At 33.7% G+C, this 19,899-nt stretch overlaps 2 protein-coding genes across 7 annotated transcripts; one reads left to right on the top strand and one right to left on the bottom strand.

The window, feature by feature from the left end:
• Window positions 1-4,269: 4,269 nt before the first annotated feature.
• Window positions 4,270-12,147, bottom strand: LOC116340292 (dual specificity protein phosphatase Mpk3). Of its 3 annotated transcripts, none has more exons than XM_031766718.1 (6): window positions 12,086-12,147; window positions 9,118-11,502; window positions 8,461-8,641; window positions 5,627-5,744; window positions 5,222-5,538; window positions 4,270-5,099 (listed from the first exon to the last, which is right to left on the bottom strand). In XM_031766718.1, exons 2-6 carry the CDS (start codon window positions 9,388-9,390, stop codon window positions 4,654-4,656), a joined length of 1,335 nt encoding a protein of 444 aa, XP_031622578.1. In that variant the 5' UTR covers window positions 9,391-11,502; window positions 12,086-12,147; the 3' UTR covers window positions 4,270-4,653. The 3 variants fall into 3 exon arrangements, with proteins under 3 accessions (XP_031622578.1, XP_031622579.1, XP_031622580.1); XM_031766719.1 differs by lacking the exon at window positions 12,086-12,147 and adding an exon at window positions 11,755-12,029; XM_031766720.1 differs by lacking the exon at window positions 12,086-12,147 and adding an exon at window positions 11,634-11,649.
• LOC116340293 (UPF0489 protein C5orf22 homolog) lies at window positions 9,011-19,866 on the top strand. Of its 4 annotated transcripts, none has more exons than XM_031766721.1 (2): window positions 9,011-9,579; window positions 18,442-19,866. In XM_031766721.1, exon 2 carries the CDS (start codon window positions 18,486-18,488, stop codon window positions 19,746-19,748), a length of 1,263 nt encoding a protein of 420 aa, XP_031622581.1. In that variant the 5' UTR covers window positions 9,011-9,579; window positions 18,442-18,485; the 3' UTR covers window positions 19,749-19,866. The 4 variants fall into 4 exon arrangements, with proteins under 4 accessions (XP_031622581.1, XP_031622582.1, XP_031622583.1 ...); XM_031766722.1 differs by lacking the exon at window positions 9,011-9,579 and adding an exon at window positions 11,446-11,555; XM_031766723.1 differs by lacking the exon at window positions 9,011-9,579 and adding an exon at window positions 17,856-18,067.
• The last annotated feature ends 33 nt before the right edge of the window (window positions 19,867-19,899 follow it).

Below are 19,899 nucleotides of genomic sequence, written 5' to 3'. Positions count from 1 at the left end.
GGATAATACATATTTTTTTAATCATCAGTTTTCAACAGCACATAGTAAAAAAAAGAAAGAAAAAAATCAGAACCAAAAATGCTTGGGCCACCGTGCAATGTGGTGAACATGCACAGTATAGAGCGCAATGCATTCAGTTCCACTTCCATTATAAATATATTTAGAATATGAATTAGATTTTTAACTATTTCTCAAAGAAATATTTCATTTACAGAGATGTTGCTGCTTTCTTCAAATTTAAATGATTTGTTGGAATATTAATTTTTCAAAATCCAATTATAAGGAATTTTTCTTGGAATTTACTTGTTAATAGGTTGCAGCAAATAAATCACAATTATCCGAAAATTAAACAAAAAAAAAAACTATGTGAAATATGTCACATATATATTCTACATTCACATTCAATTTTAAATTGATCAAACGAATCACTTTCTCAATTAATGCCATTTCACCCGCATGGGTGAAACAACGCCGTGTTGTTTTGTTAAAATACATAAAATTCCTTTTTTTAATTCAAGCTTAACACAGTATTTTTTATAATGTTTGAGTTTTGAAAAATAACATTTACCAAAAAAATAATAAGTAAAAGAAATGTATCTGGGCGTTTTTTATGTCAAAAATATTTCACTGACTTTTGTGAACAAAACGAAAAATAGATTTAAAAAAAAACAATCACATTTATAAAGTTCGAAAATTTCGCTTGAATTCCATTTGGGATTTTTTTGAAGTGTAACACGAAATTCGATTCGAAACAAGAGGAAAAATGTTTTTGTTAAAAATGGAAATTTCCTGGCACATTTGTTTGCTTTTAAAATACTGTTAATAACTCTAAAAAAGAAAATGAATATCTGACTAACTACGTCCATTTGCAAATGTGTTTGTTTCATTTTTCACTTGGAAATAATCAATAGCACTGTTCGAATTGGCATGCATGTGCTTTTGTGCGTACATTTTTTGTTTTGTTTTGTTTCTCATCTAAAAATTTATTAACACGACTTTGATTGCACTAAGTTGTAGGTTTGTTATCCATATTTTCGAAAATGTACGTCGCGCACACATGCATGCTTCGTGTTTTTATTTTTCAGTCTTTAATTCATACACATTCTTTGATGGATTACTTTTTTACTTAAATTTTTTGCACTAATTTTAATTCCCCAATCGTACACATTTAAACAATATTTTTGCGTTCAATATTTTTGTATTCCATTCATTTTATGGCCAACGAGTAAAATTTAAAATTTTCTGAATTTTTATTTTCGTCAAAAGTCTCTTGCTCCGAGATTAGACATTCAAAAGAGTTACCAACTTGAGATTGTCGAAAGCAACCGTCTCTTTTTAATAACGAATAAAATTCAAGAAAAAAAAATAATCGAGAACAAATTTAACATTCAAACTACATGTAATTCCATGTTTTAGTTATTAATTTCAAGCCTTTTTCGCTTTAATTTACACAATAAAGAATCATACGATGAAAATTTCTTTTGTCGTGCAAAAGGATGTGACTTAAGTGGTGTTCAAAAAGATTAGAATTTTTTTGTTGTCTATAATTTATCACATTCAAATCCGATTAGGAAAAATAAATTGCGAACATGAATTCCATTTGAAATATTTCTCTATTGAACCGAGTCGGGGATTTTTTTTTTTATCTTTTTCATTTGTCTCACATTGGATCGAATTTTTGGCAAAGTATTTTTCGATTTGGACAATTTATATTTTGTTTACATGTGGGCCTAAACGAATTTGGTTGAGGAGCCAACAACAACCCTTGCACACAAAAATTATATTCTGAGTGTGCAAACTTAAGCCCGAATAAAACATGATCATTTAACTTGAATTATTGAAGTCAATACTTTTTTTTAAAAAAAATCTCCCAATAAAAACCGTTGTGCGCAAAAAATCGAGTGTAGCCCAAATCTACTAATAAGCGCATGAAAAATAGTCGTATTTGATGCAATTTCAAGTATACCAATTTTAGATAAACACTTAATAAACTTAAACTGTATACAAGTCGAAATATTCGCCCAAAGGAATCAATTTTTCGAATGATTTACTTTTTGAATGAATTTCTTAAAAAAAATTTTATTGAGAGATTTTTGTTTTGTATTGTCGTTAAAAAAATTGCCAAAATTTCAAGCCGGGTCTGAACAAATGCATATGTTAAAATATTTGTACTTGTAATATATCTGATCAAAATGCAATTCCAAATATATCGAAAGAAATGAATATGATGAACATTGTTATATTTTTGTTTGCTATTGACAATATCTAATATCATTTTGTTTTTCATTTGAGTTATTATTTATGTAGTGAAACAGTTGTTTTTGGTAATTCGATTTTTATTTCTTATGTTTGTTTTTTTTTTTTTTTTGCATAGAAAATAGTGAACAGTGTTCTTTATCTTTGTTTATTTGTTTTGCTAAATTGTTAAAATCAACGCGTATAAAAACAACTGCATGTTTTGCCTTTTTTCTGTTATAAAATGTTTCATTATTTCGTCGTCAGAAATAAGACTGTGTAAAAGATTAGATCTATTATGGCTACATTATCGCTTTAGTGATGTCCGCGCGAAGACAGTTTGGCACTCTGGGGGGTTTGCTGCACTCTTCTTTTAATCACGCGTATACACACATATTTACTCGTAATTAATTCAAACGAAACAAGTCTGTTATTCTTTCTCGGAACAATGCACAAATGCTATTCTATAAACTTTCTTTTTTTTCCATGCTTATTCAAAATGTATATATCAACTTCCTATGACCGTGCTCAGTCAATAAAATATTGATTCTATTTCAAAGTCATTCTGGAGCATGTTTTTTTATTTGTCTTATATCAATCATTTGTAATTGAGGATGAAGAAAATCGAAGAAAAAATTACACCATTCTTATGCATAACAAATGACTAATTAAACATTCATATTTTGTTTTGTTCATTTGCTTTAATTCGGGAGTCAATCAACACATATAATTAACAAATGTTTCGAAAATACCGAAAAATACACCGAATATATATCAAAGATGAAAATTTAATTAGCAAATAATTACAAGAATTACAGGAATTTTACGAAACGTAAAATCGCTCAATCACGCTTGACGTAGAATCGAAGGAAAAAAAATATTATTTTATCTTTTAATAACATTAGTGAGATTAAATGTTGAATATATCGTGCGATCGGCGATGTCTTTTGTTAAGCGAAGAAGGGAATATGAATTATTTAAACCATTAATTCGATGCAATGAAAACAAAATTGCTATTATAATTGTAAATTGCGTACAAACTGAAAATAAAACCGTGTCAAAGACCGAAGAGTTGAATTCTAAATGTTCTTCCGATCGACGATAATGGAAAGTCTTTTCTTTTTATAATTGACTGAATAAGTTATTTCGTTTTGTGTAATAATTTAAGAATAAATTTTAAAAATACAGTGAACAACGAAAGAAACATACAAATTGTTCGAAAATATATATATATAGATGTATTTATCAACTGGGGTGTTCGTTTCTTACTCATCTCATGTTACCGATACAAAAATATAGGCTACATTCAATTCATTTTCGATCGCATTTTGCTTTTTCTTTCATTCGGTGTCTGTCTGATAATATAATGTTTTTTTTTGTGTAAGTGTATGTGTGTATGTGCTTGCGCGAGCGCATTCAATTATGAGAACATTTATAAAATATATAGAGTATAAGTCCCTGCAGATTGAAAAAAGTAAGTGGTTATTTTGTTGTTATTTTTTTTTCTCTTCTTATTCGCTTATAATTTGTTTTCTTCGTTTGTATGTCTTTCTTGTTCCTAAATCTGTATAAAAAATACCATTTCCATTTGTATTTCTATGCATTTTGTTCTTGTATGTTCTAAGTATAGATTTTTTCATTAACTTTTTTTTTTTACATTCAGTTTTGCTTGGTTTCAGCCACTTTGGACTAAGTTTTCAATTGTTTATTTTGTATGTGTGTATTCTGCAACATTTTCACATTATTTTAAACACACGCATTTAGTATTGTGTTATTTATTATAGGAATATTAATGAAAATTATTTTAATTTTTTTTGTTGTTCTTTGATTTTACTAAAACTAAATACATTCATCAGGTGAACATTCTGGAAAAACGTTACTTTTTAAATTTCTTTAGAAAAAAATGACTGTGTCAAAAAAGTGATTTGCTAGCGTTTTGTTTTGCAAATGTTTCGAATGTGAAAATGAATTTCATCTTTCGTAAATGGTATAGGTGGATATTTTCAAAAAAAAAAAAAAAAAAAAAAAAATACATAAATTTCCATCAAAGTTGGAGCGAAACCTTTCAAAATTGATTCATTTAAAAATTCGAGCAAAAATATTGGATTTTTCAAAAATTTCACATGCAAAACGGGATTGATGACCCAATAATTTATTCTGGCCAAATTTCTTTGAAAAATGTGTCCAAACGAAATTACAAAATCCACTTTGAAATCCGAAACATTTATTTCAACCGTTGCCAGTTTGGCCTCAAAAAATGTAAGTAAGCACGCAATGTCGATTTTTTCTTTTCTTTTGACATGACTTACTGAGAAAATTCTACATTTTTTACTTTGGGTCTCGCTGTTCGATGTCAGCCGCTGTTACGGTTGATGCATCTTCGATTGATGGCAAAGCGAAACGCTTTGTAAGTTTATCTCATTTTGGCGTACTATCGGCCGATGTCCAGCGGTCAAATTCGATACCGGAATCGGGTGACACACCGATTTGGTTGTAATGTTTTTGGCATATTAATTGCTGTTGCAGCGTCTGATGTGGACGATTATGATGGAATGGTGGCACAACTGGACCCGGCGATGATAATGAACATCCACAACAATCTGAATACACGGAATCGGTTGATTGTGCCGATTGTGGTGTTCGGCTTGGATTCTCTTCCATTAATTGACGCTCAAATGCATGGAGCTGACGCAAAAAATGGAAATTTGGCGATATGTCTGGCTTACGTAAACGCACCAATGCAAATGCCTCTTCGAAATTCAATAAACGTGAATGCATTAAATAGGCCAGCGTTACGGTTACCGAACGCGATACACCAGCCAAACAATGCACCAGCACAGCCGAATCATTTCTTCGCGCTTCATCTAGCAAGAATTGAAGAAGAAAAAAACACACACACACATAACGAAAGAATTCACATTATATATCAAGCTATTAACGGGGAATAAACAGAGAACGAGAAAGCGAATAATTAATATTCATTTACCAATAAATTTGATGGCAGTTGGAAAATACATGGATAAATCCTGTGAACCATGGTCGGTGATTGGAATTTGTAAATATTTAATTTCTGTTGTGTTTTCAAAATGATTTGGAAGATCGGGCGTCACATTCAGAATATATTTGATGTTATAGCATTGTAATGCTTTCAAGTCTTCGCTGTGCGATGCATTGCCTAAAAATAGCCCTGGAATTATTTCAGTGGGTGCATCTGATTGTGGATACGTTGAACCTTCACAATCCGATGATTCAGCCGAACTGCTGCACACCGAATCCGAATATGGTATTGAAATTCGGAGAGACCTAAAACCAAAAGAGAAAAAAAAGAGAATCGTTCGCAATTACTTTGAGCAAAGTTTTCGCATTTTGATGAATATGAACGGTCAAATACCTCAATCCCATCAATGGTTCTGAATGATTGGTACCATGACTTTTTGCACTTTCCGTCGATGAGACACTGTCGTCCTCACACCACTCGGGAAATGTTTCGCGGAAACTTGCAAACCCGTCTAAGCATCCAAATGGAAACATCGAACAAAAGAAAAACAACAACAATTTATTAAAATTTAATATAAGAATAACATTTGGCCGAAGACAAAACAGAAAAAAAAAGAATAACATACAAGAAACAATGAGAAATTCAATTCATAAGTGTATTTTTATTCCATTGTGTGTAATGCGACCGATGAATACGAATGAAGAAAGAGAAAAAAAGGTACACACAAACAGAAAAACATGAGCAAACATGAATGTATTCCCATGGGTAAAGTGTTTGGTCACATCAATGGTGTTATTGCTTTGTGGAACGCGATATATTCCAATATTATCGCTTTGTGCAATTCATTGAACTTGTCAGAAGTATTTCATAATGAGCAACAGCAGTAGAAGCAGAAGTAGAGAATTGTATACTTATTATTGTGTTACAAAAGGGTTCTGTATCGACGGAGTCGTCGTCGTCGTCGTCGTCACCGATGTCGGCAATGTAATGGATACGCACAAAAATGTGCAACGCACAAACGCATTGAAACTCGATGCATCCGATACATTGGAATGTTCTCGCGCTTGCGAAAATGGTTTTCTCTTCAATGTTGCAAGGTTCTTGTTATTATTATCATTATTTTCATTCTTGTCTTGTTCATGTTTGAGAACGCGCGTGATTCATATATACATATAGACTAGCACTAGCGTTGAGCGTTATGTATATGCACATTCGAAAAAGTACAACATATCCGACTAGTACTTGATCTAACCTTGACCACGGTAAAAATTTGTTTTGTTCGTATTCATTTCGTTGGTGTGGTTCTTGTGTGTCCCTTTTTGCCTGGCACTGGCTTTCACACTCATCATTTGTGTGTAAATGTTTTTACTTTACCGCAATAAATTCTATGCTGCATATGCTTGGACTTTAAACATGTTAACGCTCTCTCCTACTCTCTCTCTCAATGCTCGTACTTTATATCATATTTTCGTTTCACGTTCTCTGGCTTGGCTGTTATTATTTGTTCTGTACAAACATTAAATAACAAACATTGAACATATTGGATTCAACAGAAAACTTTATCGATAAATTGGAATTTTATCCATTTTAGCAATCTTAAAACCACAAATATCCGTTCGATATCGTTACAACACAAGCTAAGTGTTTAAGCCTCATGTATTATTGTACTAAACACACGACAAAGACGACCGTCTCTGATTGTGTAATAATTATTTTTGAGCCAAAATAAATTCGAGAAAGAAATCTATCGAGAATCGATCAGTTTGAACAGTTTCCAGCTCAACAAAATCGATTTTACTCTCATTCTCCTGGTTTTTTTTGCTTGCAAGCTTTCTCTTGCCGTTTTCGATCTAGTCAATATAGTGAACGCGCGTGTTTAATCATCAAGCATGTTCTTGACCTTCGTTTTCATGACACCCAACCGAATGACTCAACCACAGTACACTAATGTACTTTATTATTTCATCGGTTGTATATGTATATATCCGGAGCATATTTTTTAGTGATATTGTTGCCGTTCCGCTTTGACAATCTGCAAGCAATTATGCTATATTGATATAGCAGCAGGCAGTCTCTTCTCTATCGCACAACCGATACAAAGCGCTATAATGTGAAATACGAAATGGTAGAATTCTATACAGAACATGACATTTGGAATGGAAAAATGACAGCAACAAAAACTAATATAGCAAGCGAGCTTGTAATCAGAGCAAATGACCCATTTAATTGGGAGTGAGAACAAAAACGTGCGTACTACTATTGAATTGGAGATGAAAATAAAATGTAATATCTATGGCCTACAGTTAGACAGAAGAAATTGGCAGAATTGGTACTTGACGAGTAATTTCTAACCTTCGTACAGCTCGTATACGCAAGAAATTGGGGCGAGAGCAAAAAAAAAAAATTATATGAAGACGGCGACGGGATGAGAATGAAGAAAAAAAGCAAAAGTTTCATTGGTTTCAGCATGCGATCGCCGCACGTAATGGTGGTTTTCGCTTTATTTCATTGATAAGGCACAATTTATGCTAGCGGATATGAACGATTCGGACAAATAATAAAAACTCTGCGTATCATCGAACTCATTGATTTTTTTGTTTTTGTTTGTCATATAGAAAATTCCTGAAAAATAAAAAACGATTTGTCGCACATATCGAATTAACAAAAGCGTTTGCTAAATGGCAATGGCACAGACACATCGAATCGGGGAAATGGGAGAAGTAAGAAAAAAACACCAACAGTCGACAGTGTTTCTCCGATTACACCAAATGCAATCGACAACGCACATTTTTCTTTGAGCATTTTCTGGTTCAAATGCGCATACGGCTCCTACCTACCTCTCCTCATTTGCTCCACGATTCATGTATTCAATTTGCTGATAGCGAGCGCATAATGTGCGTGTATATGCTTGCTAAACGATGTGTTTATTTATCTTTTTATTTCGCTCTTTCGTTCTGTACGATGGCAAACACCGTGAACGACGACGACGACTACACAAAGTCAAGTCACAATAAACGCTCGAGCGAAGACATAACGAGCATGATAGAATGAGCGAGAAACAAATACAATGTGAAGAAAAAGCAGTAACAACAACAAAAGAAAAAAATAATAATAAGACACAACAAGAACACAATTCAATAGTGCGTTTCGGTGCCTTACACACGGATTTTGTTGTTTGCTGTTGCTGTAAGTGTGAGTAGAGAGTCATACTGTATGTATTTGATTACCTTTGAGCCAATAAACCGAGCAGCCATCTTGTTTGAGTCGACGATGCAGCACGTTGATTGTAGTCGCATCACTACTGTTTGCGTTCGATTCAACGGAATTTGTAATTGCATTTGAATCAATGCTGGCCGTTGCTGTTGCTGCTTTGTCCGATGTACTCGTTTTGGTAGCGGTTGTCGTAACCTAATGGAAAAATTACATTGAAATTAAAGAGAAATGAATGTGACACAGCACGGTTTTCTTTTTATGCTGTGTTCTTCATCACATTCGAAATGAACGAACAAAAAAAAAGAAGATGAGAGAATTGCAAACGTCCCGGTATAGACGTAATTTTAAAGTTGATGCTTATGTATGTATTTGATCTTATTTATCAAATGAATGAAACCGTTGTTGCTCATACACACACATATATACGTTCGCATAATATAATTCGGCAAAAACAAAAACTAAAACGTCAACACACACGTTTCGTATAAATTTTTCTTCGGATTCTTGTTTCGTGTTTGTCATAGCCGGCCATATTCACAGTGTGTGCGTGTACAAGAAAAAGATTTTTTCAAAAATTTCGTTTACAATTAAAAGTAACATAAATTCAATTCAATTTTTTTTAAACCGAAAAAAAAACACAAGAAATAATTTCTTTAAATATCATTACTTACATCGTTGTATAGAACAAATAAACTGTCGCTGTATGCGCTTTGAATGCGTTGCTTTAGATCACGGCATTTAATCGTTGATGTTAAATCAATTTTACCAGTTGCCAAACGTTTTAAAATTAAACTAGGTATGGAAAAATTGACGGCCGATCGTATGTGACCTTCTTGGAACTCATTTGAACTACGACAATCTAAAACAATCAACGATTTCGTAGGCGATCTCAATTCGGATTGAAGCCATTCCTTCGATACAGCATCCATATTGTGTTCGGGCATTGTTACGTTTCGTTTGTGTTTTCTTTTTCTCTCTTACTCTCTACTTTTCCTTTATTAAGAACGGCGCGCGGATAATCTATCGAATTGGTCCAAGTTCCACTTGAAGAATATCTCACTAGACATACAGTCGAAAAACGCAGCAATTAAATTCGTTGAAACTATTTCAATTACGTTGGCTACTATTCTCAGGTAAGCGTGACTCAAATTTTGCGTTTAATGCAATTTTAATATTTCACTGTCTTCAATTGTGTGTGTGTGTATGTGCAAGAGAAAACAAAATTAAAATTGTATGTTGGCTACTTGTCTTATTGAGTCGTTGTGTTTTTCTGCGTAAGTGTTTTTCTTAGTTCAAATTTGAATCGTGGTGTTGTGTTTGGCCATGCAATTTTTGGTTTTGCACTATCATACTATTCCTGCTGTCTTTGTTGTTGTTGTTGTTGTTTTTACAAATATATAAATCATATATAAATATAGATATCTTTTTTTTTGCTATGTTGTTTCTCTCTAGAGTAGTCGAAATGTGAATTGCACTGTCACAACCATCGATAGTGTGTAAAAATTCGCGTCGGCATAAATTAAAATATTGAAAGTGCTTCAAATCTGCTATATATATATATTTTTTTTGTAAACGTTTCTTTTCCTTTTCGTAGTGTTTTTTATTCTTCTTTTTGTTTAATTCGATTCAATATACTTCATTGGCTGTTGATCTGTTGCTACGTTTTTTTTAATTCTTGTTTTTTTTGTGTGTCTTTGCGAGTCCGATTATAATTTGTATCTCTCGTTTTCTGTCTCCTTCACTCACACACGCTGGCTCCTTCACTCTATGTATATATATATTTATTATTCACATGCACTCTTCGTGTTTTTCGCCGCACTGCTGTTGCTCGCGTTCTCGCTGCTCTTCGTTCTTCTTTTGCTATTGTTGTTGTTGGCTGATTTTTTTTTGTTCGTTCGTATTCAATTTTCAACGGGAGCAATGTTTCTCGCACATTATTCTAGACATGTTCACTCATCGCGGGCTCAACAAGAGCTTCCTGTATTACATTCTATTTGAACCGTTCGCATTTGTATTGGTATGTGCATGTCAATTTCGCAGAAAAAAAAATTACGATTTTGTGATTGAATCAGCGGAATATATATATATCAAGAGTCGTCGATGTGAGTTATTGTTTAAATTATTTATGTGTGTGTGTGTGTCTCTTTATCTTGTTCAAAAAATGAAAATCGAAATTCTGTTGTTTATTTCACCCAATTATAATCATCAAAAAATGCTGAGCTTTTTTCTCAGTACGCGCTGATTTTTTGCGTTTTCTTGCCGTTTTCGTCGTAATTGCAATCTCACGAGATTTCCTCTGTGTACATTCACTCGATTATTTTGGTTGTTTCATTTATTTAATTTGGTTCACTTCTGCCATCCATTCTGTATACATAAGAACATTATTTTTTTTTCGGTTGCCGCTACTATATATTCGTTTATTTTTATTTGGTTTTGTTCTGTTTCAACGGAAAAACATAACGAACGAATTTCGTCATCAATTCACAAAAATCTTCAGTTCATTGTTCATCAATGTGTTGTTTATTCATAATATTTTTTTTGCCTCCTCTTCTTGTCGGTGGCTTAAAACATGCGGTTTAGAATAGCGAGTAGAACATTGTTTTAACAAAATAATCAAAAACACATCGAATAACGCACCTACTAATACACCGATAATAAAAGCAACAATTCTTTCACTAAACGTTAACATAATGTCTTTCTCTCTTTCGTGTCGGTCGTTTTCTTTACTATCTTTTTCGTCTCGATTTCCTTTTCACTGACGGATTATAGTATGTACAACAAAATATATATATCGGTATGAAATGAGAAGGCAAACATCCAAGAAATTACCGAGTTAGACTGAAACCCAGCAAATTCAATGTGTCTGTGTGTTTGTGTGTGTGTGTGTGTGGATCTATGATGTGTGCGTGTATGTGCTCTATCTTTGGTCAAATGCGATTTGTTGAAATGTTTGTTCTTTTACATTTAACATCGGTATATAAATACACGAAACACTAGTCTTGGCGATGCTTAGCATTGTTCACTAATAATTCACGTTCGTTGAAAATACAATAACACTGAAAGAAAGAAAGAAAACACACTTTTAGTTTTGATAAATATTTTTTGAATTGTAAGTTAATTTCGTTCGATTGAATTTTATTTCAATTTTTTTTTTTATTTCAATTCACACTTTTCCTCGCAAACACACATTGTATATTTCACTGTGGTGCGAGTTTGTTATTATTTTGTTGGTCCGTTCCATTCATCAATGCAGAATGTGCATTTGTTTTTATTTTGTGGCGCGATATTAATGAACAATTGAACCATACCGAGCATTTTTCATCTTTTGAATCAACAAAATAAAAACGCACTAATTCCCACCATACGCAAACAAAACATCAACAACTTGAAGAAAATATGTGTGTTTTTTTTTCACTTCTTCTCAATGGGTTTTCTTCTCTCTCTTTCTCACACACATTTGAAAGATTTGAGTGCGAGAAAAAATGAAATGAAAAACAATCAACTGAATTAAATGCGATGAGCACTAAAATATTGCTGTTGTTGTTCGATGATGTGGAAATGTGGCGAAAAAAAATGAAAACAATAAAATAATAATAATAATATCGTGTATATAACGAAATAATAAAAACAAAAACATACAATAGGATTTTTATTTATGATATACAAACATAGCACGCGCGATCCACACTCATCGAAGTTTCGATTAACATTAAACACAGAGAGAATATCAAATAGAAAAATGTGTTCTGTTCATAACAAGAGAGACAGAGCATACGACCATAGGCATGCAGGCACGCATACACAGATATTAGGCACGTACTTTTCGCGTTCCATCGTACTGTTTGATATGAACCACTACACTCGTTCGCTCGCAGTCAATAGCAGCAGCATTGAGTTTCGAATTTCTCTTTCTCTGTCTATCACACTGGATTCGCCCCGTATATCGACGGGCATGCATGGATTCGGAAACGCAACTCACTTACACATACAGACAGAGAGAGAGAGAGAGAGAGAGAGAGAGAGAGGGAGAGAGAGATAGAAAAGAGCGCGCCTTTCCTCGCACCGTAACGACAAGCATCTATCACAACAAGTTTTGCGTAATCTTATTGAATCAAACTAATATGAACTACAGCAACAACAACATCGCAGTTGTGGTTGTTACGCTCTGCGTACTGTGCATTGAAAATGTGATTACGATACATATTCTATACATAACGTTTGCGGATGCGTATCCTCTTGCTGCGTTCATCAGACACACAGTCCCTTGGCGTTGTCGTCGTCGTCATTGTCGCTGCATTCTCATGCTCAGCGTTTCGTGTTTCATTTTGTACACACATGCTACACCTTAAAAGTGCACTAAATTTCTACACACATCACGTTCGTTGCACAGATGTAGTCGATGAGTGGCGCACTTGTACGCAACAAACACACCAAAATTTATGTGAGACAGACAGAGATATAGAGAAAGAGAGCAAACGAACGACAGCGGGCGCGATTTCAAGCACTCTTTTGCGTTTTGTGTGATGTGAGACGATTTTATTTTCACCAAATCAAGAGAAACGAATGACTGTAATTCATCTTAATGATATGACCAATGCAAGTCGACCTCAAATAGCTAGTCAACCGTCGACTACATTCAACGCACACACAATTTTATTTTTCATCTTTGAACGTTTTGCACATTCCATATTGCCATACAATGCACATCACATCTTTTGAAATGTGCAATACACCCATAATTGTGCCATCGTTTCTAGTTTCTAAGAAATGTACACAAAATGAGACACACATCGCATGTATGAGAACCAGAATGAAATGTGCAAGTCTTCTCGCATAGTCGGTCTGGATTTTTAGAAAAACAAACCAACGATATTATTGTTTCTTTTCAATTTCGAGTGAACAGAAAAAAAAATACATTCTGAATAGAGAGAGAGAGAGAGTACATAGAACAAACTTAAAAATCGATTCGTTGAATTTTTGCCAGAGATACAGACATGGAGAGAGGGAGAGTGTGAGCTTGAATGACCTTTGGGCCTGTTACAACTTGACAAAAGTTATTCAAATTTTATTTCCATTTTTTTGAAAATGATTCCGATATTTAAGCAGGAAACAGATCAACTCATCTGATACGAGAAATTCATTGGCTCAATAAAATATTAATTATTTCAGTGACGTTGTTCCTCGTACCAAGCTTTAAATAAATTAATTTATGTGTTTCAGTTTGATTATTTCTCTTTTTTGCACATTTGTTCTGATCTCTGGTTGTGCCTGTTTATTTTACGTGGTTTTTTTTTCTCTGCTCCTTCTTCTTCTTCTTCTTTTCTTCGTGAAATTCAAGTAAGATTATTTACACATAAAAGCAAGAAATATACCGTATGTAAAAACCTTTTGAATATGTTGAACGGAGTTCGAAACAACATACAAATATTTGTGTGTGCGTCGACGTAATTTCATTCATATATCAATGCGGTAAAGTAGAAAAAACGCGCCAAATAGTGTTGTTGAATCGCAGGAAGCAACACACTACGCCCGCTATGTACTGCTATATATGATCAGCAGCAGCAGCAGCAGCAGAAGCATGGGTGGTGAATTTGTTTGTATGTGTGTGATTGAGTGTGAATTATCCGCTATATAGATTGTATTCATATGCGTATGCTTTTTTTTGGGTAGTATGGAATATGTATATTTATTAAATCTGCAGTGTTTTGTTTCGCACATTGCCACCGGCGTGCAAATCCGAAAATTCTCACATTATTAAATATTGTCATAATATTGATGTAACACTGAAGCTTTTAATTGATTTCGACAAAGTGATTTGATCGACTCATCTCTGATGTTTCCTTTTTAATTGCGTCAAAAAAATCGCAATCAAAATCATTTTTGCCCGAAGACTGTTTACGCAATAATGAATCAAACATCATTTTCGGAATCGGTCGCCTTCTCAACGATTGACGTTTTCACCGCAGGCGAAAAAAGATACACCTTTTTGCCAAATCTTGTGAATGAGTTTTGTGTGTAGGCACTTTCCAATGAAAAGAATCGCGCACACACGCACACAACGCTGTTATTTGCGTTGCAAAAAGGTTAATTTTTTATCAATGACTTGGAAGTCAGCGCACATTTTGACAGAATTTAGTTTATTACTTGAGACTAACCAATGGTTTTTTGTCATGGAGTTTTTTTTTATGAAATTCATTTTATAGATGACATCGGTCGCTGTTTTGTTTATTGACCATGACCGTTGAATCGTACAAATGTATAATCAATAATGCGATTATTGGCGCTCCAAATATACATCAATTGTGTGTTCATATGAAAATTTCATCGTCACATTGAGCTTGAGTCACAATTAAATTGTGTTATCATGGTCGTCATCGCCACCAGCACTTTCATCATCATCAACATTCATTATTATTGAACTTAAATAAAGAGATGTGAAGAGAGAGAGAATCAGAGAAATAAACGTGATTCTTGTTTGTTTCAATCTTCATTTAGAGAGAAAATGATTTCATCCCACTCAACTGATTTTCGTTCATCCAAATCGATTGGGTGCTATGCAGCATTTATAAGGGATGCGTAATCACGAATAAGAAAAAATGCCCACGATAAAGATTTAGAAAAGCAAACGGCACCGTCTCATTCAAGTGGCCGGTTTCACGAAAAGCTCAAATGTTAAATATATTGATGAGCCAACATTATCTATATGAATGAGATTGAAGCGGTGGCGGCGAAAGCAACGTGACTTTGTTGAGTTGTTTGTTTATTTTTAGGCCTTTGTTCTAGCACATTTAATCGATAATTTCAAGCCGTCTTGCATCCCATTGTGTGTGCGTGTATGTGTATGAGAGAGAGTGTTTTATTTCTATCTTCAATTTTATCCCTAAAGTTCAGTCTTCTTTTTAAACTATTCAGCCTATTGTATATCAGAATTATACTAGTGTCAATGTTTTCATTCACTAAAGTTGATTAAAAATAGCAGCAACAACCACAAGAGTAAAGTTATACTGTCGTACAAATGCTGCATTGATATTCATACAAACTTGCTATCGAAAAGAAATATATAATCCAACAAAGCTATACAGAGAAACCGATATTTGTATGCTATATGTATAACAGTTATGTGCGTTTGATTGATTGGAATAAGCTAACAAGCTGCAACAGAAGAAAAAAAATAATACAGAGAGTGCGAACGAACAATCTCTCTGGCTCACATACTATTGCAAATGATGTTGGTCGTGCACACCCACGTGAAAATATACGACACATTTATTATACGATGAGAACAAGAGCGAATAATATACCATAAAGCCCACAGCAAAACAATCCGCTCGTTCTCTCTAATTTTGGTTGTATGTCACGAGCGAACGGCCCCAACTTAACCAGCGAATCATTATGAACGGAATATGGATTGATATATAAATACAGATAGATTTTTGTATTGTACGTATGTATAAATATATATATATAGCAAAATGAGCGTGCCTATGCACACACAGCAAGGGTGAAATTTATTCCATGAATGAATTTGTATCGTGCATTTGTGTATGTATACACTTGTATATAGTCGATATCATGAATGAAATTTTTCAATTCAACAAAAGTGTTTTAAATACAAAAGCGGAATCACTTGAATGCGAACGGACGACCAAATGAATTTGAACAACAACAACAACAACAAAAGACACATCACTGTTTTTTACTTCTGTTCACTCCCGCGTTCTCTATCATTGAAGAGTTGTTTTTATTACAGCTTTTATTATATGATAGTCGGGGTTTTGACGTAATAAAGCGATTGTTGTGGGGGATTTAATACGAAATACTTCTTTGTTAGGCGAACGGGTGAACCAATGAATTAAACAAACAAGAAATCCAAAGAAGATGAAATATATTTACCAAAATATATTTTAATTATGGTGGAGCATTTAAGCTCATTGAATTTTATGAAGAGAGTTGAATGAGTGTCACCTCAATATCATTTGCGAATAAACGCGCGCGTGATTTCATTCATAAAAAAATTTCGTCGTTTTTGTTGTCTTTTCACGAATGCTATTCCATACATACATACCCATACGTACCCAGAATGTAGTACCTCTCTCTCTCTCTCTCTCTCTCTCTATTGCTTTATTCCCGTGTCACAATCATTTCGTGAATTATATTTTTCTTCTTTCTCGCTCTCTTTCTCTCTGCATTGATTCGGAAAAATGAGATTGTGTGCCATATACATATAAGAAAATATTCTGTCGCTCAATTGTATAACGCTACAAATGCGATTGATTGACAGACTGTATCTACATTTTTATGAACATAAGAATCAGAAAAAATCATTTGCAAACAAATGAGGCAGAGTAAGGATTCGGCAGTCATAGAATACCAAAGCTTCGCTCACAATAGGCTTAATACGACCGAAAAAAAAAACAGCAAAATTATATTATAAATACGAGCCTGGCTTAAAACAATAACCACAATGGTAGAATGAGTGAGAATACATGAAAGAAACGGGAGATAATCAGAAAGAATAGAACTGTCGCATAGTAGAGACGACAAAAAAAATCTGACGGAGAGACTCCAAAGTTTTGTTGAGAGAAAGCTCTTAGTGAGCATCGCCCACGCATATCGACTGTTCAAATATGTTACCCGTATGTAAGAAATGGTAACCTTGTTGAACACTCAATGTCATAGTTAATTGAATGCCCGTCAATCGGATCTATCTTAAAACGATTGACTTCATTTAATTTCAGTTTATTGAACTTTTGGTCAAATTTTGCAAATTAAATTGGCTATGTATCGGAAATATTTTCAGGCGGGTCATACACAGAGAATGTGTCGCCTACGCAATGTGTTCCCTTTTTATTTTTGAATATACACCGAATATTGGTCGAAACAAAACAAATGTGCGATGCTGAAGAAATAAAAGAACAACAAACATACTGGAAAAAAAGAGTAAAAAACAATAGAGTGAGAACATCAGCAATTTGATGGCATACGCATACGCGATGGTTTCTTTTTTGTAAACGATGAAATGATTTTCAGATATGTTATATGCATATATGACTAGATTTTTCGTTATATTCAGCACAACAACTATACTCTAACTCATCATATAGTCGATATCACAACAACAGTACAGAAAGAGCACACATTTTCGCATTTGTACATGGAAAAATAATCAATGAAACTCCATACAATTCACTCCTTTTTCCCCCGGATCTCGTGCACCGTACCGCATGTAATACATGCCATTTATTTAGCGTTAGCTAGTGCTGGTGCCGCGATACATTCACACAACAGTGTATTGATGATTGTATATGTATGTACTGAATGAATGAATGAATGTGTCGCAAGGCTCAAGTGCCAAATACCAAGTGCCATTTGGTTTTTATCTGTAAATAGCGTACACAGAAATAATTTTCTTCTTTGCCTTTTATGAATGAAATCACAACCGATATGCGTGGGCCAAATGAGAGAATTTTCTTCGTCCTTCGTTTGACTTCGCTCAACACTTGGTTACAAAATATACATAACAGAGCACCATAATCTATACATACCCTTTGCGTGTTATAAAAGCTGAAATAATTCAATTGCTCGATTCTAATTGACGATCCATCGAAATGTGAAAGTAAAGTAAATACAAAATGTAGGAAATTGAATCAACAGCAATTATAAAAAATATATCTATATCTTCTGTTCAGTAAAAAAAATAGAAGGAGCAAAAAAAAACAATTCAGGGAAAATGAGAAATTGTAAAAATAAACAAGCATAATGCTTGTGTAGCCAATTAACATGGAAAATTGAAAAACAAACACCAATTAGAATAGATATAGCGAGAGAATGAGAAAAAAGTTATTACATTTTCGCTAAATATTATAAGTTTAAGATTTTATACAGATAATCTGACACACAAACAAGCCTACATTAATCAGGGATTGTTTTCTTTATTTTCGTGTTCTTCTTTTATTTCTTCACAAATATTTACTTGTACGTGTTTTTCTTTCTAGGCGAACACAAGAAAACAGCGAGACAGATTAAGCACTGTACTGAGATGTTGTCTGTAAAAAATGATAAGAGTGGAAAAAACAAAACAACCACCGCCAACAGCAGCAGTGGCAGCAAAACGATCAATAATCTACGCCCATTTGAAAAAGTTCCGATTTTCGTGGTTGAAGATCATAACGATGTGCTTCGTTACATTTATCGTTGTCTGGGCGCACGACGAATTCCATTTACCGCTAACAAAATTCTTCATTTCGACAGTCATCCCGATATGACCATACCAAAATCGATGCCAGCCGAATTTGTGCGCGACAAAGATAAATTATTGAACACCGTTTCGATTGAAAATTGGCTAATGCCAACAGTGTATGCCGGTCATATTGATCAATTGATTTGGATGAAGCCACACTGGGCCAATCAAATTAATGACGGCGACTATGAATTTTCGATTGGCGACCATGCCGGACATATTCGATGTGATTCATCACTTGAATATTTCTTATCAGAGGGCACATATCAACCAAAATATAATTTAAATAATCAACGTTTAGTTAATCTTCGTGTATTTACGCTAAATGAACAATTGATAAGCGGTCAACAGCAGTCGCACTCATCATCAATGGAAGATTTTCGCTGTGTTGAATTTCAAAATTGCGCTGATACGGACAACGAACAATTTATATTAGATATCGATTTAGATTTTTTCAGCACGGCTAATCCATTTAAAAAAATGTTACACGAACAAGTTTATGAAGATCTAAAGCATTTGTTCAAAGGGAATTTTTTTGATGAAGCTTTTGATACCATGACAACGTCATCAAACGAAAATGAATTGGCCACCTTCACAACAGAACGGTCCAATTTTTTAGACGATTTGCAAGACATTTTTCAACAACTCGACGACCATATCGATATCGAAAATATTTGCATGCCAAACACATTGACAAAATATAAAAGTCAAATAAAAAATTTGGTGCAAAAAGTTAAAGAAAAACATCCAAACAATGTAATTGAATGGCGAACGATATTCGATGCTGGTTGCACATTTGATTCAAATGAACTACCACACCATATTTCAAATGAACATGAAATTAATCAGCTTATAGCCAGTTTTAAGCGATTTTTAGAAACATTTCGCTATACACCATCGATAATTACAATATCAAGGTCATCGGAAGATGATTATTGCCCAGCCGACAAAGTTGATTTAATACAACAGCTCGTTTTAGACACCATTTTTTATGTATACGGTGAAAAGGTCAATAACAAGCCCATTTTTTATTATAAGGATGAAGACGGATGGACGGTTTAAATCGCATTTTGTTTTTCTATCAATGTCGAAATTTATTCTTTGCGCTTTTTTTTATTGAAACGATAAGAAAATTGAACAGACGAATTTTCAACCAAAAAAATTCAAAGTATAAAAATGCAAAGAGAAAGCGAAAAATGTAGAAAAATTTTCA

Source organism: Contarinia nasturtii, unplaced genomic scaffold (assembly GCF_009176525.2).
Source record: "Contarinia nasturtii isolate CC-2019 unplaced genomic scaffold, AAFC_CNas_1.1 Cnas_scaffold_630, whole genome shotgun sequence".
NCBI classification, from domain to species: Eukaryota; Metazoa; Arthropoda; class Insecta; order Diptera; family Cecidomyiidae; genus Contarinia; species Contarinia nasturtii.
Note: the sequence above shows the minus strand (reverse complement) of the source record. Positions and strands in the feature narration are given on the sequence as shown.